The sequence below is a fragment of the Papaver somniferum genome, chromosome 7 (assembly GCF_003573695.1).
Source record: "Papaver somniferum cultivar HN1 chromosome 7, ASM357369v1, whole genome shotgun sequence".
In the NCBI taxonomy this organism is placed as follows: Eukaryota; Viridiplantae; Streptophyta; class Magnoliopsida; order Ranunculales; family Papaveraceae; genus Papaver; species Papaver somniferum.
Genome location: NC_039364.1, coordinates 40,025,776 through 40,047,498, shown reverse-complemented (window position 1 = coordinate 40,047,498; position 21,723 = coordinate 40,025,776). Strand labels below are relative to the sequence as shown.

Below are 21,723 nucleotides of genomic sequence, written 5' to 3'. Positions count from 1 at the left end.
CTTTTCATTAACTAAAAATAAAAATTATATTAATAGCAGAAATAAAAGGCACAAGTCTTGTAATGTTGTTCATCATCGTCTTCTTCATCTTGATTCCAGGCTCCAAGACTCAGAATACTCCTACTTCATTCAGATTGACCTATATCTCCATATTGTTGAAAAACAGAAGTGGGTGGCTGTAAATCAGAAACGGTTGGTAGAAATGTAGAAGAGGTTTTTGTGGTGTAGCAGAATGATAAGCTTCATTCGGATTCCTGGTCGGAAATGATGCAGAATAACATCTCAGATCAAGTTGGATTACTTGATGTTAGGAAGTAGGCACAATTTGTGGTTTAGATTCTGGCACTTGTGTATCTCCCACCTTTTCGTGCCATGACTCAATGTTCCTAAAAGTACTGTCATAATTTGCATGACCATCAGGATTTGCATAAGGACTCAATCATAATCTATTCTAAATACTGAGGTGGCGTTGGACTTGGACGATACAAGTATTTCACCATTAGTCTTGCTCCTAGGCCTAGCTATACGAACATATACAATTCCATTTCCATGGGAGGCAGTTTGAGATATACAAAATTATCATCCTAACTAGTGTAGGTTGATAAGGGGTTTTCTAAGGCTAGTTAAAATACTTAGATAACCTTGATTACTTTATTTATTATTGTTCTTCTTTAATTATTATTAAACTTTTCTTAAAAATGTTTTAGAATAAATTATTTCTCTTTCCTTCTGTCTTATCTAATCCAACTGAACCCAAATGCGGCTGTTATACTTTTTTGGACCTATGTGTCTATTTTGATATCGATTTTCTATATTGTTAGTACCTATTTTTATATTTATTTTTGGTGTTCTATGTCTTTATAGGTATTTTTGGAGAAATAAACATGTGTTGAAAAATTGGCTCGAAAACTAGCATTTGAACCTCCGTAATAAATTACTAAAGGCACCCCAGAAATGTGTTAAAGGCAATAAGAGAAGTTGATAAAGGCACCCATGAGATTTATATATATCTACAGCCCAAAATTACTTTTTGTACCCCACAAATTGTTATTCGCACCCGTGAATTTCTATTTGTACTCATGATTGCAAAAGGGAGACCAGTCATGGGTAAGAGGACACCATCATCTTCATCATTTGAATTATGCTTTCTTGCCGGAAAATAAGTTGCAGATTAGGGTTCGCAATTTGGACCTGATTTAGAGAGACTAAAGGGCCGATTTCTTTGGGTTGTATTTCTTAAGCTTAAACAAACCTTATATGAGTGTTGGATTGGATTAGAATCGTTTAGAATTCGAGTTTGATCGAAACAGAGGTGAAAAAGTTACGGATCCCTGTATGGTTTGATTCTTGGTAATTTAGTGAGACTAAAGGCTAGATAAGATTTTGTAAGATTTGTATCAATCCAATAGGGTGTTTGGATGGATTGGAGCAGCTCAGATTCGCGAGAAGCAACTAAGGAAAGTGAAAATTCCGTGACTTCCACGAAAATAAAAGGAAAAATTAAATCGGGTTTCTAGGGTTGTTGGAGAGGTATAAATAGGTTGCTCGAGTTCCTAAGTGGGGAGACAATTTTTAGAAAAAGTATGAGGCCAACAGAGGCAGGGAAGACAAGAAATCAGAGTTGCAGAAATCGGTTTCTGCTGCCGCACTACTGAAGAATACGAAGAACATACTACGCATTAGAACCCTCGTTTATTTTACTACACATATGTTTTATAGTTTCTTGTAATAGTTTATTCGCAACACTTATATCTGTTGCAAATATCTGATTTAGAACTTTTCACCTCTTCTTATACACTTTTGAACTATGAACAATATTTTGAGCAAGTGATTAATATGAGGAGCTAAAACCCTTAGCTAAGGCGATGGAGGAAGCCATTGTTTCAAGAAAAGTGGTATATTTGTATTTATTTAGTAATTTTTGTAATTTCTTTTATGATTATTTGACCTGAATAAAAATTGTTTTAAGGATTATAATTGACCAGTTGTGATTTCTTTTGATAGAGCATGCTTAGCCTAGGGTTTTTGATGTTCTATGCTTTCTATTTACAATTGTTACTTTGAAAATCTACTTTTGCAACATATTAGAATCACTTTAAATGTATAGGATTTTGCATGAATATTGGATATATTGAACCACTCAATTGGTTAATAGTGGAATCCTAAGCCTCAGTGCTTTTTATAAAAAAAAATATTTTTTTTTAAAAAAAACTTTGAAAAAGTTAAATCAAAAATATAAAAATATAAAGACATTACTGTCATAATTAAAATGTGATGGATAAGGGGTTATTGGTTTTGCTACCAAGAGACTCTATTTTGTCTTTATTTAGTATGTCTCAAATTTTTTAAGTATGCCTCAAAAGTTAAAACAACAAAAAAAAATCGAAAATTATATTCTCCAATCATAGCTCTATTCACCACTCAATGTTAGGTGTCACAAGGATACTAGTTAAGGGCTATTCAGTCGGGACCTACTGTTGGATAAAAGGGTTCACCATTTAAGAGATGTTGGGTTTTAGATGTTGTTGAGCTGTGAGTAGAGATGTGTTTTTTAGTTGTGAATAACACCTCCAAAAAATAAAAAATTAGATAGATAAGGAAAATATTTTGCTCTAGCGCTGCTACATCATAATTGATCTAGCAACACCAATGCCTACCATTTGGAAATTTACGATGTCACCAAATCATAGTTTAACCCATAGTATTTTCGGATCATGTAAGAGTATGTGGATTTGAAACTTATATTTCTCAGTCTTGGATATAAACCGGCAACATATAATATTATAAAAGTAAATAAGATTTACTCAAATTTAATTATCCTATCACGGAATGAGCTTTCACGAACAATTATTATGGTGACGTTTGCTCCAACCAATTCAAACATCTAAGATTATTACAGATGTAAACAAGACAATGAATTTCATACATGGCGGAAGATTGTTAAATTATGTAATCTACGATCATTTAGCTAAGCTTCACAATCACGTTTATAATTTATTAGGTTATCATCTACATAATGCACACTGGATCAGATTTATTGGAGGTAACAAGCACTTTAAATGATTCATTGAATCCGTAGTTTTAAGCTTTTGTTTTGCATAACTTGATAATACTCTTGCTAAACATGTAAAATCAAAGTACATCACGAGTATCGATTACTCAAGAATTACTCTTATGAATTCAGTTGTTTGACGATAGATGCAGTTGTATGTAATCGTTGAGTTGTGAAGTTCTGCTTGCTTACGATACCGTATCTCGTGTTTTCTTTTGCGATATTGTAAATGGTTGGTTTTTATGCTTCTTAAATTAATCTTAAATTGTGACAACAATATATTATATTTTGGATGTCCTTCGAACAAATAAAGATGATAGCCAAATAATCGGAAGATAACTACGGTTTTGAGCTATGGTTTGCCGAGGTCATAAATTGAAAAATGTTAAGCATTGGTGTTATTCTGTGAAGCACTGACACGTTAGTATTGGCTCCTTGTCCGTGTCAGGGTACGTGGGACACCGACGCGACACACATGTAGAAATTTATACTTCATTTTACTAGTTGGGTAATCTAGTGCGCTACAAAATTTAATATAATAGTTAATTTTTCCATAGGTGGTCTAACCTAACTGCATAATATTGAGTTTTTTTCCATGTATTTGCGTGATTAATGTATTTGGTATACTATAACACCATAATCTTAGTATATAATTTTTTTATTTTTTGTTGAAGGATAAAGGGCTAGAAGAGCCCAAGCTTTATTAAGACTACCTCATTAAATTGAGGTTTGAAGAGATACAAATAGGCGGAGAATCATACTTTACAAAGTCGCGCTTTGCAAATTGACAAAGTTCATGCGCTAAAACATTGACGCATTTAGAAATAAAAACAAACTTAACATCCCGAAATGTCTTGGCTTCTACTTTAATACTGAGAATCAAAAATTTTACTGTCACGGTGTTTCCCTTGCATCTTCCATGAAAGGTTTGGTTACATTTGAAACATCTCGCTCCACAATGATTTTTGTTAGGTTCAATCTCTTAGGCAACGCCAAACCAAGAATAACAACCTTTATCTCTAACATAAGTGACGAAGTTGCATCAACAATGGTTGTACTACAGCCTTCAGACAAACCCAAATGATCCAGCATGATTGCCCCTGTATCAACTTGATTTTATATATACTGACGTATGCGTGTCCTAATGATTTTGAATTTTGCCGGTTCCTGTGTTCGTATCATGTCGTGCTCGTGTCATTGCTTCAAGGTGCTGTTCGTATCATGAGAGCAAAATATTTCCCGATACATAATAATATCATTTAGTCATTTTGAACGGGAGTCTGGTGGACCACCTATTTCTCGTGAAAAATGAGATTAACAAGATATATTCTCAAGATCTCATTTCACAAGAATTCCTATTTCTTTCTTTTACTACCCCACACACACAACACAACAACGTTTGTATCATAAAAATCACACCCTTTCCCCTTTTCATCTTTCCTTCTCTGTAAAACTAGACATGGAAATTGGAGAAGCACAATTAGGTTCGTCATCTTCATACTAGCCAGCTCATTAAGTTATTTATAATAATCTTTGGATAACCTAATACCTAATCTAATTTGATCCCATCAGCTAATTATTGATATTTATGCATTTTTTAGCTTTCTTTTCTTGTTAGGTTTTTTCTTCCTAGGGTTTCATTTGTTAGGATAACTCCTAGTTTTTGCACTTTCCACTTATCAGTAGTTTTGGTTCTGTTCTGGATCAAGAAAAATAATTCAATCTCTGGGTTTGTCTTTAATGTTTGCATTAATTCTGGAACAAGTTTTAAAATTGAATTGAGCTTCATGTTTGTGTATTTTAAGAGTAGGTTAGGAGGGAAATTACTAAAATTGCTTACTAAGTTTATCCAAAATCCCGTAAATTTATGGTATGTTTTTTTAATTTGACATTTTTCTACTCAAGGTTACTTATTCACTTACAGGTTACTTTACTTTGATTACATGTGAATTTTAAGGCTTTTCCATTAATTTTATCCTCTTACAACTTTTATAGAATGTCTAAGATTTGTCTTTCTTCATTTGAAATAGTCTAGGCCGTAATGGTAGCTTAGTTCGTATGTTTTCAGGTTGTTAATCCTTTTCTTATGGTTCCTCTCGTTTATAATCTCAGGTGTACAGGCAGTTTAACGTTTTGGTGTTGTTATACGTGGATATTGGTTTGTAATCTTTTAACTAGTGCGATTGAGGCAGTAGACAGATAGTTTATCGGCAAATTCAGCTGATCTGTAGTTTATAATTCTGAAAAGCGAAAATGCATGGTCGTCACCGTAATCCAGGCAATGGGGTTAGATCTAATGCTATGAGAATGGAAGGTTCAGGCAGGGTCCAGGGCATGTATAACAACCGGAACTTCAATCGGGGTGTTGGCCATGGTTCACCCAAGCCTTTCCCACCACCTCAGCCACCTCGAAAAAATGACATTTTCATGGAAGCTGGTCGGCTTGCAGCAGACTACTTGATTTCTCAAGGCCTTCTACATCAAACTGAGGTTTCTGAAAAGCGAGAGAATGTTGGTGTGAATCATCAGATTGCAAAAGAGCTTGGGATGCAAGAAAGAGAAAACTTGCAGCTTTCCTCAGAGAGCAGGACATCTGCCCTTGCTCGTTTGGGAAACACGACTCCTGATGTGGGTTTTGCAGTTTTACCGGATGAGTTCAATGCGGTAGGATCTAATGACAGTGGGAGAGGAACGAAAAAGGATGGACCATTTAGATCTAAAAGTTTAAATTTGGGAAGAGAAAATGGAAATGCTGGGTCCTTGTTGGAGAAATCCCGTTCGTTTTCTGATATTAAGGGTGCAGATGATTTTAGAACTGCTAGCCAAGAAGAACAGAAACGAGTTGGTGTTGATGTCAGTGGTGCTGGTGTCTTGCCGCTGAAAAGTGAAAATGCAGGTGGTTCAGAATCTAAGCTAGAAAAGCTAGACTTCCCCAATGATGGTTGCTCAAACACTAAAAAAGAAGTCTTGACTTCTGAGACAAACGAAGAAAATGCTAAGGGTCCAAATGACTCTCTAGTTTTGGATATAGAGAACTCAAAAATGAAGAATGGAATGGAGAATGCGGTAGAGAAGGAAACAGATATGGAAGGCAAAACTGTGAATAACTACTCTATGCAGTGCCATGTCGTGGGGGACGGTGAACAAATGAGCAAAAACGGCAGTAGTTCGTTGAAACTAGGCACCTCTGCAGAGGTACCAACTAAGGCTCGTTTGCCTTTTGCTTGGAAAAATGCAGAAAGTGATCCAGTTTCGACAGCGGATGAGGAAAACGGATGCGATATTCCTCCACAAGAAGGAACCGAAGTTCCAATTGAAGAAGATTCTTGTCAAGTCTCTTCAAGTGACATGTTGACATATGAAACTCACACTTCAAAATGTTTGGAATCCGACCTTTCTAGGCCACAGGCTGTCGAAGCTAAGGAAGATTCTGTTGACTCAAATGCTGCATATGCCGTGGAAGAGAGGAAAACGTGCTCCATGGAACAGTCTTTTCCTAGTGTATCTTTCATGTTCCAGGAAGAATCAGGCCAGGGTCCTTCTGGGTATGGAAGTTGTAGTTCTTCAGTTAAAGATAGAGGTGAAAAACGTACTATAGAAACTGATATAGAAAAAGAAAGGACCAAGAAAGCCAGAGAAGAGTGGTCCTCATCTATGGTTATAGATGCTGATGAATACTTCGATAGTCAAACTTTTGGTGGGTTGCCATCGATTTCTTATGAGGAGAGGGTTTCCGGTGATGAAGACATGGTCAATACGGCTAATCAAGAGAGGCTGGTGGAAGTTGACCCAAGTGTGGAGTTCAAGGAAGAGAAACCAATTTTTTCAAATTCCTTCAAAATATGTGACCTATACCTTATGGAAGCTAATGATATGACTGAGCATCATAATCAAGACTCTGCGCTTGTTATTCCTTCTATTTTGGAAGTAAAAACAGAAGTACCTGATTACTCACCAAATAATAACAATAGATCCATTGAGTACAATAGACATTCATTTAATGGCAAAGAGGTTATAATAGTCGACTTAGAAGATGATTCTGCTGATGAGAACAAGGGATTTGATACTTCGGATAGAAAGTAAGTTTCTCTTGTCACCTAGTTGTCCTTCTTTGTTATTTTTCCATTTGTTTGGTTTTATTATTTAATTTTCTTTAGCAGTGTCATTTTTATTCTTTTTGTGTTTCTGTTCTGCTGATGCTTCACATGCCTAGTTTGTTATCTATTTTCTGTGTGCCTATTTTCTTCTTTGATTTGCTAGGGTATACACATTAGATACCAAGTATGTGTCCTACATTTTGGACAGATACTTGTCATGGGGTCTTTATAATTAAATTGTACTGGTTGTGTTCTTATTCTTCACATGCCTATTTCTTGTCTCTTTTCCTTTGGAATATTTTCGCATGCCTATTTTCTTCTAGGATTTGTTGTCTGCAGTAGATTAGATACTTAAGAATGTTCTACCTTCGGGACAGTGACGTGCCATGGTGTCTTGATAAATACTCTACTGGTTATCTTCCTGTTATGTTGATGCTCCACATGCCTATTTTTTATCTCTTTCCTTGGAAATATTATGCACGCCAGTTCTCCTCTTTTGTTGTTTGCAGTAGATACTAGAGTCTTAAGCATGTTCCACCTCAGGGACAGTAAGTGGTGTCACGAAGTCCCAATAGATAACTTTGACTTGTCATGTTTAACTCAAGTATCCCTAACTTTGCCTATACAACTAAGTAAAAATACTTTTAATTGGAAAGAGTGAAAAGTCCTTTGAGCCTTTAAAATGAGATCCCAAAATTATTAAGTTGAGTTAGATAGACATAACGATTGCTCTCTGAATGAAAACTCAATAAAAGTTGACATAATATTCTGCACCAGACGTCTGGTTAAAAATATGAAGGATACAGCGGAATTTACATCATTCATTTGAACAAGGAGAACTGATATAGTTGGTTCAACCACCCACAATTATTTCATTAGTTTGGTCACGATAATTATAGTTATGATTTCTTAGTTTATAAATGTTGACTGGCTGCTTTAAAATACACTATATACTTGGTGAAAGAGCGAAAAGTATAAATAAAGACAGCAATGTACTTGGTTATGAAGATATGAGATAACCTCACTACCACATCTACTAGTTTACCCATCTAAATTTACTCTCAAAGTGGTGCGTAACCTCATGATCCCATTTACTTATTGCCCGTCTAAATTTACTCTGAAGGTGGTGGTCAACCTCATGACCCCATATAAATTCACGTTGTAGGTGGTGGTTAACCTAATCAGACCCCATCCAAATATATTCTAGATATTCCATATGTAGCTCTTAATATGGGTGCATAGCTTTTAGCTCTAACTCGTAAAATTCCATAAACATAATTACACAGGGCTGAAGGTGTATATTCGGGCCTATCAAGTTTCCAAAACAACACCGGAAGTACTTGTGACGTTCCCGATGTTCACGATGGTTATGGCCTTATGATCTCTGAGTTGCTTGGAACTGATATCACAAATTGTTCATCTGTATCAACAGATATCACGGGGCTGCAGACTGACATGGGTCTTCATAATGAAGCGGTATATGCCCATCAAAACTGGTTGAAAACTTAATTGTCTATCTGTTGCTCAGAATCATAACAAAAAATTTGATTGTTTTTTTGTTATTGCTCACCTTTTCAGGGTATGCTTTGTGATGATGATTCAATATACCTATCTCTTGGAGAAATACCAATAAGTATGCCTTAACAACTAACTTAATCATTTTATATTTACTATGTACTATGGTTTATCTGCCTTGAGATAATCTATTTGTTCACTTTAGTTAATAGTTTTCACACTTCCAATAAATCGCCTCACCATATTATGGCAGTAATAGATCATTAGAAAAGAGAAGTAGGATAAGGTCAACCAGTTAGTGAGGGAAGTTGAATTAAATCTGTTAAGTGATTATGAACATAACATGTCTTATCTTGTCTGAAATAGCCAAGTTAGAAAAGCATGTAGAAATAATGACTCACGGATTGATCTGGGTCTTTATGATCAAAACATAAACTTTGATACTAGTTATTAATAAAAAAATAAATAGAATCCTTGCATTTGTTGCTAATATCATTTGATTACTTAAATTTCGTGTATGGTGCTCTAGGGTCTGGGCAGACATATAACATTCTTAGTTCGTTCCCCGTTCATCCAGCTTTATTTACCTATTTAATTTTTGAATCAAGGGCATCCAGATAAGGAGTGATACGCTTTAGGAGTTTTACCAACCGAATCGTCTAATGCTTGTTTACATGTTGCTTTCTGCTATTTGGATGAGACCTTTCCTAGGTCCTGCTAACAGAGTAGGAATGGGTTATAAAAGGAGAGAATTGTGGAAATGACTTGGTTTTATCCACTATAGACATGGAGAGAGAATGATCTGAAGTTTCTGCGATCTTACAAAAACCCATTTGATTTGAGACACAGTTTAGCTGTTACAAATGGTTCTCAAGCTACGAGCCTTGAGTACAAGTACAGTTAATTGATGAATTATTATTATTTTACCTAGAGGCAGTACCTTCAAGTTTAGTTTGTAAACTGCTATAGAATTCTGGTAGTTGTCTATTCCAGCGTTTGGTTGACGTATGCATGCCTAAATGTGAATGCCTTCACTGAAACGCGGTATGCTGGGATGTGAACGACTTACCTTGCGATGAGTCCTATCTTTGTGTAATAGCAGCTTTACTTATCTCTCTTCCCTTTTTCTTAATTGGTGAATTTAATAGGTTCAAGTGTCATTGGAAAATGTTTGTCGTGTTCGTAATCTTGGTTGACTTGTGTTTATCGCTTGTTAGTATAAAGAAAATACAATTGGTAGTGGCTTATGGAATCTGTACGGAATGGGTTACAACTGTCCATTCAAGCACATGAGATTTCACCGGTCTTCAGTGACATCATTTTTGTAATTTTTTTTGTAGAGGGTAAAAGTGCTTCTCTTGTGCTGTGTGTAGGTTTTCAAGGAGTCTGGCCTGAGAAGCCCTTTGGATGAACGCAACTTGGTGGTTATCAATTAGAAAGGGATTTCTTTCGGCTCGTAATTATTTCATCCATCTGATCCTTACCATATACCTTAGCTGGAGAATCTTTGATCCTCATGTACGAGGACTGTTGCTTAGTTCATCGTGATGGAACTTTGATGTTGTAATTAATCACAAAGTTTCAACTCATTCTGCAATCTCTATATGTACTATTGTCCTTTTTCCTCCCTAAAATGGATGGTTTATTTTCTTACGTGCATGTTTTTCTTTTAATAATCTCTCTTTCTGTTTTGCATCTCTGTCTACCCTGTCATATTTGACCAAAGGGCTTATTTAGTCATGGATGTTTGCAGTATAGATCGAGCATCCTGTTCTGAACCCTGTTATCATGTCAATCCGCACCACAGTGAATAACTTACACTGGTTACGTTTTTCTTCTTGATCTTGTTGTGTTTCAGTGAAGATTGCTTGAACAGTTTTTAGTCATCTGAAATAATACAGTCAGGCAATTTGTTTTCATGTCCCAAATCGTTTCAATGAATAAGGGCGTCCACAGGTGGGATGCTCTAAAGCTCCCAGATAAGGGAGTTCGGGCTCTTCGGGGTTTATCAAGTACATCATTGGCAGCAGGTTCTGGGAGAGGAATCACTTTTGCGTTCTGACTTTGCATTTTCATTTTCTGGTTGCCTAATGTCTCTGCTGCGCGGATAGAGCCTCTGGACGAAGCACACTCGCAGAAAAATGCTCTAAGCTGGCATTTTTTAAGCAGATTTTCTTGACTATGATTCATTGGATAAAAGCTGAATCTTTCTTTGGAGTTCGCCACATGGCAAAAAAAGAAAGAAAGAAAGGGAGCGACTGAGTAGTGGAGGAAGGAGTAGGTGGGGGCCCAGTATTAGTTTATGCTGTAAATGGAAGATCTTTGTTTTGGACAAAAGCTGACGGTGGAACAGTCTGAAGAGTACTAAAAGTCTGACTTGGCTGACTGACTGTCTCTCTAGGACTAGGACTTGACTGAGTCGTCTTTAACTAACTAATAACTAACTGAAGAAAGCAAGAAAACCAAAGGACACAGAGAGGAAATTCAGTGTGTGGAGTTTGTGGACCATACAAGAGGACCTCGTCTTCACCATAACTGTGCAAGTAAGTTATTACGCGGGTCCCTTCCGTTACACACAGATTGTACCTGCATATCTTCATCGTTCCCGTAATATTATCTCGCATATCCCCCCTAGAGCTAGAGTCTCAGCAGATATTTTCTGCAGTGGCCTGACCAGTTAGAAGCTACACATATTTTCATGTGTAGCATAATCTTGAATGGCATTCATTCTAAGGGCATGCTTGCACCAACGACTAGACAGGTGACCAACATTTTATGATTAGAGAAGATTCTATTAGACGTCGGCTAGTTAGTGTTTAATTAGCATGGTAACACCGTTCTAGAAAGTTGGTGAAACAAAAACTGCAGTTTTAGCCTTCCACATCCACATGGCAACAAAACACGTAAACAGACTGTCATCAGGATTAACAGTTCAATTCCATGCACGTGGCATGACTAACATAGATTGATCGTTACCTCCTAAGTTCTTTCCAACTTATTAAAATTTTATAAAATAAAAATAAAAAACAAAAAATGCCGAAATCAATGGATAGATTAGAAAATTAAGGAGATGAACTAAACAGAAAATATAATTAAAAAACCTTAAAAAAAACAAAGGAGAAGAAAGAGGAAAGAAAAGAGACTTCTTCTTTTTCTTTATTTATGTTGATTTTGATCGATTTTTTCTTTTTGTTTAAGAAACCCAAGAAAATTCAGAGAAACAAATTCCTTCTTCTTCTTAAAATAAGTTTGTGCTGTTTTCTGTTTGTTCCCATTCAGAGAATCAAAAACAACCCATTTTCTTTCTTTCTTTTGGGTCTTTGGTCAAACTTATAATCAACAACATACACCGACTCCTCCCTTCACTTTTGCTTTTTCTCTAAACTCTGTTGTCTGCCAAAGAAAAAGAGGACATATTTCTTTGAAGATCCTTCTTGAGAAGGAGGAAGAGGAAGAGGAAGAATTATCTATCTATCAAGTATCAAAACACCAGGTTTGGTCTTCTTCTTTATTTTCTTTTCTTTTCTTCTACCCATTATTATTGTTATTAGTATTCTCTAGCTTGGACTCATTTCTAATTATTGTTTGGTCTTCATTTCAAATGATTGGATGGTTTATTTTTCTGGGTTCAGTAGTTAATGGTATTCCTTTTTCTTTTCTGTGTATGGGTTTTTGATTGGGTAATTTTCTTTAATTTATGTTCATTTCTACTCATGGATCTATCTACTCATAATTAATGAATACCTTGAGGAGTTATCTTTCCTGCAATAGAAATTTTGTTTTGATTGGGTATTTGGAGTCTAAATCTGCATTTAATGATTCTTACAGGACTGGGTTTTCATTAGTTTTAAGGATTAGCGCGTTGAAATGGCTGGTGGGACAGATGATCATGGTGCAGTATTAGGGGATTGGGCAATTTCAAATCCTAGTCCAAGGACATTTTTCTCATCAATCATGAGTGGTGATGATTTTAGTTCAAAATCATTTTTAGATGTTTTTGATAAGAAACTGACTCAGGGAACTTCTGCTGTAATAAAACATAAAATAGGGATGAATTTAGAGGAAGAGGATGGTAAAGAAATTTGTAGTTCAGGTGATCTCTTCTCGGCGAATATGTTTTCTATGCAACAGTCAGGGCCTCGCGGTGGTGGTGGTGGTCTAGCTGAGAGAATGGCAGCAAGAGCTGGGTTTAATGCTCCAAGATTAAACACTTCAAAGATCTCATCTTCTGAAGCTCAATCTCCTTACTTAACAATTCCGCCTGGTCTTAGTCCGACTACTTTGCTTGATTCTCCGGTTTTCCTCTCTAATTCGCTGGTGAGTTATCCTTATTCCCTAACAGTCATGAAGTAGTCGAATTAACCAAGTGTGAGTCTATTTGGTGCTAACATTTGATTTAGTTTCATTTATGTACTATGTTTAATATGATACTTGTGATTCCATTTGGTATCCTTGGCTCCCGTGTCTTTACTGTGACAATGTTAAATTTACTTACGAGTACCCATAAAACATCATATGATCAGATCAAACATTTCCTTCATTGACTCCCTTCAGTACTAGTGTGTCTTCCACCGCCATGTGTAATATGACACCTAACCTTTCATGACCTTTTCTGGCTCAGGCTCAGCCGTCTCCTACTACAGGGAAATTCTCTTTTGCTTTAAATAACAGCAACAACTTCAAGGATAATCCGTTTGAAGATTTTGATAGTTCGTCGTTTGTTTTCAAGCCTCATGCAGAACCGAATTCCTTATACTTTCCTGATGGTGGAACCGAAGTAAGAGTTCGTATATCTTCTCTTGCACTTTAAATTTGCCAAGTGGGCATCATTTTTTTTATCGTAATTGTTTCTGTTGTTGTGTATACAGTTAACTCCTGCTTCAAATCCTCATGAGTCATACGCAAAGAACTCTGTACCAGTTCAATCAGTGCAGTCTCTTCCTGCTCGGAATCTACAAGCTGATACATTTCAGTTTGGGAATAGGACCAATTTGCATCAGACTTTCAGTCAGTCGTTTGAGAAAGAAAGCAGTGGAAATAATATATACTCAGAACCTAATGAAACCAGTTCAATAAGTGGCAACCTTGATAATTCGTCGCCACCCAACGATCGACAAGATGGTGGAGAAGGAGAGAGAGGCAATGGAGATATAAGCACCACCACGGTTGGTAGTGGTGCATCATCTGACGATGGATACAACTGGAGGAAGTACGGGCAGAAACAGGTGAAAGGCAGTGAGTTTCCCAGAAGCTATTTCAAGTGCACCCACCCAAATTGCCAGGTGAAGAAGAAAGTGGAACGATCCCAAGAGGGTCACATTACAGAGATCATTTACAAAGGAGCTCACAACCATCCAAAACCTTCCCCCCATAGACGATCTGGTCTTGGATCTTCAAATCCACCATCTGACACGCAACATGACCTCCCTGAAAACAGTGCAGCTGATTGTGATTCTGTGTGGGCAAGCTCGCAGAGAGGTTGTTCGCTCGCTGTGTCTGATATAAAGAATGATAACCTGGAGATTGGATCCTCTCCAGCTTTATCCCCAGAGTTCTGCAACCCCTCCACCTCGATCCAGGCTAAAGATGGCTCTTGTTTTGAGAACGCCGATTCGTTGAATATCTCTGCTGTTTCTAATGATGAAGAAGAAGATGATCGGGGTACACATGGAAGTGCATCTTTGGGTTACGAAGGCGAAGGAGATGAATCAGAGTCAAAGAGAAGGTTTCAAGTTTTTAATTATCGTGTCAGTTTATGCTTTAGCCTCTTCTGTAGTTTTTAAGTGACTTACATGCAGTATTTTGTGTATATGGTGTGATTCAGGAAGATTGATGCTTGTGCAATGGACATGAGTGGGGCCACAAGATCAATTCGCGAACCTAGAGTTGTTGTCCAGACAACTAGTGAGGTCGACATTCTTGATGATGGTTACCGCTGGCGAAAGTATGGACAGAAAGTTGTCAAAGGAAATCCAAATCCAAGGTACTATAAATCCGTTTTCTCTCTCTTTCTAATTTTTTGGTCGATTCTCTTCTAATTACGTTGCAAAAGAGTGTAAATGAAAGAAGGAATATAGTGCACCCCAAATCCCATTTCAAGTTATAAATGATGGCCAAGAAAAAATCTCAACCCCCTGAGTTACTCTTCCAAATGTCCACTTCACCATGTAGTGAAGGTTTCACATTTTTAGTATCACTATGAACAAAAACTAAACGTCATTCTATCTTTGTGTTGCAGGAGCTATTACAAATGCACAAATGCAGGTTGTACCGTGAGGAAGCATGTGGAAAGGGCATCACATGATCTGAAATCAGTGATCACAACATACGAGGGAAAGCACAACCATGATGTACCCGCTTCCAGGAATAGCAGCCATGTAAACTCTGGACTCACAAACACAGCATCCACAGGATCAGGGCAAACACACATTCATAGACCGGAACCGACCCAGATCCATGAGAACATTGGAAGGTTTAATGGACAAGCTTCGCTTAATGCATTCAACCTGCCTGGAAGACAACAATTAGGCCCCCAATCTGGCTACTCCTTTGGAATAAATCACCCGCAAGGTATGCAAAACCATTCAATGACATCACTTGGACCTGGCCAGGGTAAGCTGACTAGTATGGGAATGCATTCGTATCTGGAACAGCAACGGCAGGTCAGTGGCTTAGGGTTTATGATGCCTAAAGGAGAACCAATAGAGGAGCTCATTTCTGAGCCTAGTTTGAACCACCCGAATGGGGCCTCTTTGTATCAAGAAATCATGAATAGGTTACCCAGATAGCACATGCGTACTTAGAAGCAGAGCAGGAATGGCCTTTTTTTTGTACTAAATAGCATATGAGACAGATGTTGGGATCATAATCTTATAGTATCATGTACAAAGGTTCTTGGGAATAGTAGCTGTAACTTGCCAGAAGATGGTATCCGTCTTATATCAGTGTCAGTGTGTTTTCCTTACCTCTGGATGTATGTATGCATACCTCCCATATATATATACATATTTATCCTTGTTTACAGTAAACAGCAAACATTGTAGTTCATAAATCTTGTTAACATCACATGGCGGAGGATTTTATCTGAAAGAAACAAAGGGAAGTCAGAGAGGTGCAGTGTAGTAAGTATGCATTTGGTAGACTTTTTTTTTTTTTTTTTTTTTTTTTTTTTTTTTTTTTTTTTTTTTTTTTTTTTTTTTTTTTTTTTTTTTTTTTTTTTTTTTTTTTTTTGAAGGTTTTCCTAATTTCCCACCCACATTTTTCCTATTTCCAATCCACATAATGTCCTATCCCCAATAATCCTATGTACCATCCACATGATTTTCATGTATCGTAAATACCATCTCTTGGCTTTTTATTTGCACCCAACAATATAATCACCTGATAACCAAATATAAAAAAACCTAATTTAAAGATGATATTTATTCTCCATCTTCCCCATCTCTGCAATCCATCATTATCTTCAACCGCCAAGTAAATATCAAGTTAAAATTATGCAACCTGCATTCATGCAACTTAAATATCAAGTAAACGTGAGCCCACGTTTACTTGATATTTAAGTTGCATGAATGCAGGTTGCATAATTTTAACTTGATAATTCATACAACTTAAATATCAAGTAAAGGGAGCCCACATTTTCAATGTAAGCAACATGGTCACAACTTCATATAAAACACTTGTACATGCTCGGGACCCTACATCTACATTAATGTAGTCTATTTCGAGAGATGACTTTTACGGTACCTGGTAGAACATTGAAATTGATTACCTTAATACAGGGGAAACACAATCCACTGGATAGGTTAATGGCCCACAATGACATTTACAGAGCGCTCATGAACAAAGCCTAATTAAATTAGAAGCAGGCAAACGTAAAGATCGAAGGTGATTGATGGACAATTGGCCATGTTAGAAACACTATCAGAAAAAATAGAAGAAAAAAAGAACGGCCAGTTCTTCAGGAATTAAAAAAAAAAAACTGAATGAACATCCATTATTGATGATGTAAATGACCTCTAAATCTTGGTCGCATAATGGATTTTTCATAAAGTTTTAATATAATTTTTTTGGATGTTTGATTCAGTTTTAATATTTGTCCCTAGATTTTCACTAATGGAATCTTCATAATAATGGTTTTTCAGTTGATCACCGATTAATTCGTATTCAAAATTCAGGGTTTTTAAAGTTTCTAGTGGTTTTTCTTTTTCGGTAAGGAAGAAGAAGATGAATAAAAGCGGTAATAATTATGGTCATAGTAATTTGATTTTTATGGATGGTAAATAGGAAAATACAAAATGGAAAAGTAAATTATTTCTAGAAATTGTGAAAGGGATGGGAAATAGGAAAAGAGAGGGTAGGAAATAGGGAAAACCTTTTTGAAACCTATTATAGGGGCTCTAAACATTTGGTTTTGAGGGCTCACAAGATGACAAAATCGGGTTATGAAATAGTAATCAACAAAACCCCATATCCAACTACTTTTTGTAGTGGCTAAATTACCCTCCATGAATTATAAAATTAAATTTATTACCTTCTCCTTCTCTTTTCATTCATAAATCATGATGAAGATAATGATTATAATTTCATCATGATGAAGATGATGATCATATACAAAATACTAAATCTATTATCTTCTCCATCTCTTTTCATTCATAAATCATGATGAAGATGAGGATCATAAAAATACCCTATCATTCTTCTTTCTCTCTTCTTATTCTCCGTCGCGATGAAGAAGACGATCACAAAAAGAAAAAACTAAGAAAACTCATCACTTATTTTTGCTTTTGAAAACCCCCAACTTTGAACTATAAGCTAACCTACGGTGGGGAAAAATTCGTACTTCCCAACCGTACGTACAAGTTACGGTATGGAAGTATGATTTTTTTTCAAACCGTAGGATTTTTGAACCCAAAATATACGGTTTGGAGTTGAGTAGATGACATACGGTTGGGTTTCCCAACCGTAGACAATGCGTACGATTTGCTTTCCCGACCGTAGACAGTGCGTACGGTTGGGAAACCCCACCGTAGACAGTTCTGAAACTATTTTTTCAAAAACCTAATTTGATCGATTCCGCCTATCCATGCATTAAAACTAATGAAATAAGATGGGTTTTTTGATTTTTTACCTTATTAAAGTCATTGAGTGTGGATTAAGTGGTGTTAACCGATAATGAATTATTTTGAGAATTGATGATTAATCGTAGAAATAGGCGATGGAGGTGATGGGAAGAAGAAAATGGTAGAGTTAAAAGGAAGGAACGAAAACAAATTAGTTTTAGATTTCAATATTTAATAGGTTAAGAGTATTTTAGTATTTTTCTTATGAATTAGGTCCCCTTATTTTCATTTTAGGATATTTGAATCCTTAGGAGCCCTCAGAACCCTTTTCTTGGAACCCCTATAATAATTTTTTTTTTCCTTCATCTCCTATAAAAAGGGTTATGATTTTATTTGAAAGGAAAATATAAAGTTGGTACAACTACAATAATGCCCGTACGCAGTTACAATTCAATTACATTTTCCTTCCATGATAAGTGCGTAGTAATTCCAATGTGTAACAAAAATAAAACATTCCAATGCGTAACAAAAATAAAATGCTATGCATAACCGTTTTCCCAAAACAAATTTTTTTATCCTAATTTCTCTCCAACCTATTTTCCCTCCATCACCTTCATTTTTAATCTCGGTTTTGGGTCTGACATTTCAGATCTAACCAAGCAAATTTAGGATATATTAGTATGTTATTTTCTTTTTAATAAAAATATTGTGTTTCTACAATATTAGTTTTTAGATTTTTGTTTTTCTCGTTTAATTTTTTTCTTTTTATTGGATCAAGAGTATATTACAAGAAAATAGTTTGAAAGCCTAGCAAACTAAACTCCAACGGCTACATTAATTGAAAAGGTTGTCGTGCTAGCCAACCGGCGAGCCTCATGAGGAACCATCCAAGGGAGTCTAAGCGGATAGCGGCAAACTAACTCTAGCTTCCAGGTCCAGAATTGCGCCATCAGGAACTCGAACCCGGGACATCCTGGAGCGCATCAAACCTTTGATCAACGGGGATGGCCAGCTGAGCTAGCTACCCATTCAATAAATATTGTCAATGGCTACACCATACTGTATGTTATTTCATTACGCTTAAACAACGGTACATCATAGCCCTTGGAGCTTTCTAATGGGGTCTGATTATATATTCAATATATGGATTTGTTACAACATAATTTTTTTTTTCGAATATTGTCTCAACAGTCTCATCAACCCAGATTATTGGAAGGAACAGTAGAGAAGGTATATTCTGTCGGACAAAATCTAATTTCATTATTGAATAAAAATTCGAATATCAAACTGATTTTGATATAATTTCTTTTCTGATGAACGAGACAAAGGTACGTGATTTTGAATTTTAATCGAAGAAGAATCTTAATCTTATAAATACGATAATAAAGGAGTATGCAATAAATGGGCAACAAGCCGGTTTAGGGAATGTTCAAGTTATTTCTTGGAGCATCTTCTTTCTCACTTGTAGGATCAAAACCCTTATTAGTCTCTTTCATATTATAGGATTTTATGTAATCTCAAAAAATCTAAATCACATTGCACATTTGGTGTATCAATATGCAATGTATATGACGAAACAAGGGGGTGTGTCTATCTAGCACATCTTTTCTGTAAGCTTTCAAACATCAATTTGAATGAGTTGTCTAATATATAAAATCTATGGGTTCTTTGAAGCCCTTCTTTCTATCAAAAAAATAAAAATAAATCCAATACGTAATAAGTTGACTAAAATGTACATATTTAAACCAATTCAGCGTCAAAGTGGAAACAAATCAAATGTTTGGCTTCATTAATGACTACTTTGTAATTCATTCCTCTTTTCATAACCCTTACTCTTTGATTCGTTTCTCTCCAAATCACCTAGATAATGGCTAAGATGATCAAAGGCCAAATCTTCCTCCCTCTGTTCTTGTTTATTATTCATTTCTAATCTAACATATGTTGCTCTATGTTAAAACTATTTATAAAATAATTTTCAAATTTCAGTTGAATAAGAACAATGAAGGAATAGATGGATGACTGTCTCCTCGTCAACCATACATAAGCTACATCTAAAATTTATAATCAAACATCCTCGCCTGTCAAGATTGTCAATTGTTCAAATTGAATTCTGAAGCATCATCTAAATGAAAATTTGAACTTTGAGAGGCACATATTTTATCCAGATGCTTTTATAAGAAACTTCGGGATCTTGAATCATTTGATATCCGATCTTTGATCATTCAACCATTCATAGCATCCTTAGCTGAGAATTTTTCTCCAAATTTGCAGAAGACTTCATTTGGCCCATTCGAAAGAATTGGGGGAGAACCAAGATGAGTAATGATGTTAAGATGTCTTGCATATCTTCAAAGCTTAAGGCTCTATGGAATTGAATATTCCAGGAACCATTTTGAATCATTCGGCGTAGATAACCATTTTTATGACTTGCCTTCTTATAAGTTGCAGGAAATTACATTTTGAGACTTTTTGTTCCCTTTCAAGTATCTTGTCAAAATATGATTGAAGCTCGTTTTAATTATAATGTCTGAATTTTTGCCCCATTATTTGTTTAGCTTTATGGATTGATTTCCACAATTTTCTTCCGTATGGTGCATCCAATGTTTGGGCCCATAAATCGTGTTATTCTCATTTTATTTTATCCAAAAGTGAAAATTACAGCCACACCCATTTTTCAGATTTTGGACACTGTGAAACCCACCGACAAAAAAGCTCAGGCGCGCACCCATTTTTTCGGTCAAAATTATTCCTAAACCCAGAATTTTTAGAATTTTGTTTCCGTTTTTTAACAGTTTAATCTCCTCTTCTTTGTATCTAACAATTTCATAATCCAAACCAAAACCAAATTGTCCATCAATATCAGATTCAGAAGAATCCATAAACTCTAAATTCTTTTTCTTCTTTTTGCAGTTCTGTAGTTTACCATTTTTGGCGGTGGTGTTGATGGCGTAAAGTGGATTTTGATCTTCTCAGCCTGCTGGTGATGATGACGTTGTTGATGACTGTGAGTGCAACTGCTAGTATATGATTCTTCTGGATCTGATGTAGCTGGAGCTGACCTCTTCTTCTTTGAGAAATCCTTTGAAGTCCCAACAATATGAATTGAAAAATCAATCAATCAATCAACCAATTCAATTAAGCAAAGCACATTGAAATTCAAACAAAACCCATGAAGAAAATTAAGTAATTGATTGTTAACTTGCATCCAAGAGAACAGAATATGAAGGAATCAAGAAGACTACGCTCACAGACTTCACAAGTAAACATGGAACTAGACGGAAGTCACGGAACCAGATTTCCTAGACCTAATTATTATTTGTGTCTTCCGGATCAGGTGCGGTAATTATATACAACACTTTGTAGGTTTTGGTTTTGGGTGACTACTACTTTCTCCTGCTAGTCTTTCAGTTCTTTTGTGAGACATTGTTCAAGAAGAACTAAGCTACTATTTCAGGGTATTTAATGGTATAATGTTAGAACTAAAATGAGAGGAACTAAGCTTAACACTGAAACGTATGGAACTAGAGCAGTAATTTTTGTTTGAGCAGATATAAATTAAAACAGCGGATTCAGTCATTACCTTTCTTGCTAGAGCAGATGATGACGGGCATTATATACATTTTATTCATTCTGTTCCTTCAATATCAACGTTTTGAGTTGTGAATTAAAGGCCGTAGGGATATTCTGTACACACTTATCCCTCGGATCATTTCATTTTAAGAGGCATGATGTGGCACGATGCCTGTCCACGTGTTGACAACAACATTACATGAACAACATCTGTCATCCATAAGTACTATGCTCTACTCCTCATGCACTGGCTAGCTAATGATGTGGCGTGGTGGGACCGAGAGGAATTCAAGAGCTCATGTGTGTAATTGCATCCTCTATGAGGGACTAGACTTTAAATCTCGAGCCATTGTTGAGTGTATGTGTAATGGTGAATTTCTTGATAAAACTGTGGATGATGCATGGAAATTTTTAGCTGAGATTGCGGAGA

The 21,723-nt window shown here is 36.1% G+C and overlaps 2 protein-coding genes across 3 annotated transcripts; both read left to right on the top strand.

Annotated features, from left to right (window-relative positions):
• The first annotated feature begins 4,109 nt into the window (after positions 1-4,109).
• LOC113297052 (uncharacterized protein At4g26450-like) lies at positions 4,110-10,323 on the top strand. 2 transcript variants are annotated; one of them, XM_026545450.1, is made up of 5 exons: positions 4,110-4,536; positions 5,165-7,131; positions 8,436-8,625; positions 8,728-8,782; positions 10,038-10,323. In XM_026545450.1, the coding sequence occupies exons 2-5, from the start codon at positions 5,306-5,308 to the stop codon at positions 10,073-10,075; spliced, it is 2,109 nt and encodes a 702-aa protein (XP_026401235.1). In that variant the 5' UTR covers positions 4,110-4,536; positions 5,165-5,305; the 3' UTR covers positions 10,076-10,323. The 2 variants fall into 2 exon arrangements, with proteins under 2 accessions (XP_026401235.1, XP_026401236.1); XM_026545451.1 differs by lacking the exon at positions 4,110-4,536 and adding an exon at positions 4,666-4,922.
• Positions 10,324-11,738: 1,415 nt separating this feature from the next.
• Positions 11,739-15,692, top strand: LOC113297051 (probable WRKY transcription factor 2). Its single transcript, XM_026545449.1, has 6 exons — positions 11,739-12,157; positions 12,493-12,981; positions 13,286-13,441; positions 13,533-14,389; positions 14,489-14,647; positions 14,903-15,692. The coding sequence occupies exons 2-6, from the start codon at positions 12,532-12,534 to the stop codon at positions 15,450-15,452; spliced, it is 2,172 nt and encodes a 723-aa protein (XP_026401234.1). The 5' UTR covers positions 11,739-12,157; positions 12,493-12,531; the 3' UTR covers positions 15,453-15,692.
• The last annotated feature ends 6,031 nt before the right edge of the window (positions 15,693-21,723 follow it).

What these genes read in the sequence shown, in the direction of transcription:
- LOC113297052 (XM_026545450.1), top strand. Translation starts at nt 5,306, where the DNA reads ATGCATGGTCGTCACCGTAATCCAGGCAATGGGGTTAGATCTAATGCT. An exon ending in TGGGTCTTCATAATGAAGCG is followed by an intron (nt 8,626 to 8,727) that starts GTATATGCCCAT and finishes TCACCTTTTCAG; the next exon opens with GGTATGCTTTGTGATGATGA. An exon ending in TCTTGGAGAAATACCAATAA is followed by an intron (nt 8,783 to 10,037) that starts GTATGCCTTAAC and finishes TGCTGTGTGTAG; the next exon opens with GTTTTCAAGGAGTCTGGCCT.
- LOC113297051 (XM_026545449.1), top strand. Translation starts at nt 12,532, where the DNA reads ATGGCTGGTGGGACAGATGATCATGGTGCAGTATTAGGGGATTGGGCA. An exon ending in TTCCTGATGGTGGAACCGAA is followed by an intron (nt 13,442 to 13,532) that starts GTAAGAGTTCGT and finishes TTGTGTATACAG; the next exon opens with TTAACTCCTGCTTCAAATCC. An exon ending in GAATCAGAGTCAAAGAGAAG is followed by an intron (nt 14,390 to 14,488) that starts GTTTCAAGTTTT and finishes GGTGTGATTCAG; the next exon opens with GAAGATTGATGCTTGTGCAA.